At 37.8% G+C, this 4,281-nt stretch overlaps 1 protein-coding gene across 1 annotated transcript; it reads right to left on the bottom strand.

Moving 5' to 3' along the window:
* Positions 1 to 3,149: 3,149 nt before the first annotated feature.
* On the bottom strand, positions 3,150 to 3,848 carry LOC137647912 (uncharacterized). The gene has a single exon (XM_068380862.1). The coding sequence runs from the start codon at positions 3,846 to 3,848 to the stop codon at positions 3,150 to 3,152; it is 699 nt and encodes a 232-aa protein (XP_068236963.1).
* Positions 3,849 to 4,281: the final 433 nt, after the last annotated feature.

Here is a 4,281-nt window from a genome sequence, read left to right as displayed (position 1 = left end):
TAACAGTAGAAATAGAAAAAGTATTTGAATGCAAGGATAAACGCAGAAAAAAAAATTGCATAAAGATTGAAATAATAATAGATGTAAGAGACCCCCTAGAAGGAAAACTCGCTAAACTTTATGTCTACAATAATGCTCTTTGCCTATGTCTTGGAAAAAATTAACAAAAAAAAGGATACAAAAAATATAAAATGTTTACAAAGATCATATTAGGCTGAGTAGAGCAGACAGGATTTATAAGTGTGTATTCAACAACTGCCCATATCCAAGTAATTAACCTGCTAATGTATGACATTTATAATCCATGAGAAAGTTTTTAATTCTTCCAAAACTTCCGCAATAGTAAAAATTCTTCAGAGACGAGGAAGAGAAGAAACTTATGTGAGAACCAATAAAGATATCTATATAGGATGTATAGATAGTGGGAAAATGACAATTGAGAAAGGGGTTATATAGGAAGACCCTCATCTCGCCTAAATTATACATAGCATACCTAGTAGAAGATTCTTTTTTCCCAAAAGTATAGGTTGGGGAAATATGAGAATTAACATTAATGGGGAATACCTCCAAAACTTAAGATTCTGTTAAATAAATAATGATACAAATTGCAAAAAGATGATTAAAGATTTGTATATAAGAAGTAGAAAAAGTAAGATAATAATCAAACTTATTCAACATATCTACAAAAATGTAGATATGTTGAATAAGTTTGACTTAGCCTAGCTTCTGGAAAATTAGTACAGAGAAACATTTGCAATTTAATGCAGGAATCAATTTGTAGTGTTAGAGACTTTTAGAGATGAGGAGCAGATAGTTATTGAAAAATGGTCAGATATTAAGAACATATATCAGTCAGATTGGAGTGAAGTTTTGGGACATGCAGTTACAAGAAGAAAGCCATAGATATCAAATGATACCCAGAATGCTATAAAAAAGGAGACAAAGACAGAATTTGATTGTTTAAAGTTTTCGAGGAATTAATGATAAGTACAAGATACAGCATGATAAGTATTTCAGTATTGAGAGTAAAGTCAAAAGAAAAGTAAGGAATGACTGGAGAGTATATTTGGAATGGAAAGCAGATGAACCTGACAAAGCTATGAATTCAGGGATAAACTATACAAATAATAATGAAAGGTCTACTTTGGCTAAGAAAAATCATATACCGATCAAAAATAGATATACCTAAGCTGATGAAGACCTTGGTGTGCTTATGAATAAATTCTGTGTGTTTGAGGTTGAAGCTATCAATGAAGAACTCAGGAGAGGGAAACCCCATTGTTACAATAGATTAACTGCTGAGATGATGCTGTCTGATAATGCAGTAACTCCCAGAATAATTACAAGATTGTATTGCAAAATGTTGCATGAAGAGGCAACACCTGATTTATGAGTTAGGAGAATTGGTGAATATAGAAAAAAGGGAGACCTGACTGATTTCAATAATTACAGTCATCACACTCACGGCAGTTGTCATGAAAATATATAGTATATTCATTTAAAGAAAAAAGATAAAAAGAAAGATTGATGAAAAGCTGAGAGACGATCAAGAAAGGATTAAGAAATGGTAGAAGTTGTCCATATCAGATTTTCATTTTGAGACATGTTCAGTATCGTGTAGAATAGAGATATCCGTGTTTTATGACATTTGTGAACTAAGAAAAAAAAAACCTTGATAGTGTTCACCCTTAATTTTGTGGGGAGTCCTAATTTTTGAAGGAATTCCTTTTAAATATGTAAATTTGAGGAAGTCCGTTTATGAGCGTAGCAAGTGCAAAATTCATGTTAGTGGAGTCTTATCAAACGAATTACCAGTAAACAGCGATGTACTTCAAGGCAATGTGTTTTCTCCCATGTTGTTTTTCCTCCTCGTTGATTTTGTAATGCATAGAACATGGAGATTGTGGAGAAGAATTGTACTGGATTTGTAATAAAAAGTTAGTTGACGTAGAGTATGTGGATGTTGTTCTCTTTATTAGCAGAACCCCCCAGGATATGCAATTCTTGCTCACCTGAATTCATTAAATATTACATGGCGCTTAGCTCAAAATAAATATAGGAAAGAAAGAGATAATGAGAGCGGAATATGCAAAGGAAGATAAAGATATCATAGGAAGGAAAAATGAATTATGAGTTAGACGTATTTATGTATGCATGAACTAGGATTTCCAATACAGGGTCATTAGAATTGGAGATATCTTGAAGATTAGAAAAAGCAAATCAGACAATGGTTAGGTTAGGAGAATTTGGAAATCAAATCGCAAGAAATTACAAATAAAAATCAGACTATATGTAAGATTAGTGAGATCTGTGTTACTGTATGGACATGAGGCATGGTATAACAATGAAACAATCTGCAATAGATTTAGTGGAGCTGAGAAAAAACCCTTTGAAAAATATATGATGTCGAATGACAGGACAGGAATCAAAATGAAACTATAAGCGAGATTACCCGAGTGCCATATGTGGATGAGATCATGGTGAAGGGTAGTTAGATATGGTCTTGGCATGCTCTTTGCACTCCACAAGAGAGATTAGTTCACCAAATATTTAACTGGACCACACAAGGCATTCGAAGAGTTAATACACCCAGACCTATATGACTGAAAACTATGGAACGTGAAGTGGAAGAAGATGAACTTTCGGATTCAAAGCTCAATATTGAGACGATTGGCGACATCTAGCTGAGGCCCTTTGCGTCAATAGGCATAGGAGGATATGATAATGATGATGATGATTATTGTAATTACTTTGTTTTCTTCTCTGTAGTCTCTAGACTCATGGCATTAATCAACTTTTGGGTAGTTCTCTATAATTGATATTGTATATAAGAACCGGTCCAAAAAAGTAGAAACTTAATTATGAATGTTTTAAAGTAAAGTTTATGATCTCGATATATCTACTAATATATTTCACTAGCTTATATTTTGCATGAATATAGCTAAAAAAGAGGTTCATATGCAAGAGATGGTAATACATAGAAATATTTACTCCATTTTATATTCAAATAACGATCGTTTTCCCTTGTCGTTGCGAGGTTTTCTCCCGCTTGGTTGATGGTTATTTCTAAGGCCGAATCCTGGGTCTACTAGGGCGCATGGTAATCTTCTCGTTGCTTTCAATGAACGCTGGTTTTAAATGGTGGATTGTCACCCAATATTCTTGTCCGTGGACATTACAGAGGAAAGATTTGGCTGTTCTTCTGATGACCTTGTAAGGGCTGCGATAAGGTCTAGCCCGGGGTTGGTGGTGATCGTCGACCCGGATAAAGAAGTGTCGCAATCGTCTAGATTCTTGGGCAGGAAGTGTCTGGTCCTGCCCTTGTATATTTCCAGACATGGCCTGAATTTCCCAGCGATCTTTCTCAGGTGATTTAGCTTAGTGTCGTCGGTAGTTGCAGGGAAGAATTCTTTGGGGACTGCAATCGCCTCGCCATAGATCTTCTCCGCAGTGTAAGGTTTGCCATCTGCCCGGGGAGCGGTGTGAAGGCAAAGGAGGACCCATGGAAGTTGCGCCTTCCAATGTTCATCCATGTATCTCACCATAAGGGCTGCCTTGAGAGTGCGAAGAGTTCTCTCGAACATGCCGTTCGCTGCGGAGTTGTATTCCGTGGTGCTGTGGAGGCTCGTTCCCATAAGGTTTGCCAGGGAGAGCAGGATCTCTGACCAAAAGGAAGAACCTCGGTCCGTTGTGATATCGTCATGGACACCGAAGAGGCTGATCCAACTCAACAGGAGAGCTTTGTCGTAGGCATGGGTGGTTGCTTCGGACATCGAAGTCGCTTCGAACCATCTAGTGGAGCGGTTGACGATTGTCAGGAGGAATCTTGCAAAATTTGATTGCGGCATTTGTCCTACGACATCCAGTGGATGTGTCCAAATCGTCTATTTGGTTGGGGAAAATCACCGTCTCCCGAATCAGTAAGGCGGTGGACCTGGCAGTTAATGCTGGTTCACGCCCATTCACGGGCGTCTTTCTTGATCCCTGGCCAGATGAATTTCTCCAATAGTAGACGGGCTATAGTGTGACACGAGAGGTGTGATAATCCGTGGATGATGTCGATCTTCCTTCTACAGGAGGCAGGAAACTATGGGCGTGGGCAGCCTCTGCTGGTGTCGCAAAGAATGATTTCTCAGGACTGGCAGAGGGGAATATCCTTATATTGTATTGTTGATTATGTCGTACGATATTCATGGGCTTCTAGAAAGCTCTGCTGTCCAACGGTGAGATTGTCGTAGTCAATCCCTAGGTAGACTACGTTGATCTCAATCCTGGGGAGGG

Source organism: Palaemon carinicauda, chromosome 10 (genome assembly GCF_036898095.1).
Source record: "Palaemon carinicauda isolate YSFRI2023 chromosome 10, ASM3689809v2, whole genome shotgun sequence".
Classification (NCBI taxonomy): Eukaryota; Metazoa; Arthropoda; class Malacostraca; order Decapoda; family Palaemonidae; genus Palaemon; species Palaemon carinicauda.
Note: the sequence above shows the minus strand (reverse complement) of the source record. Positions and strands in the feature narration are given on the sequence as shown.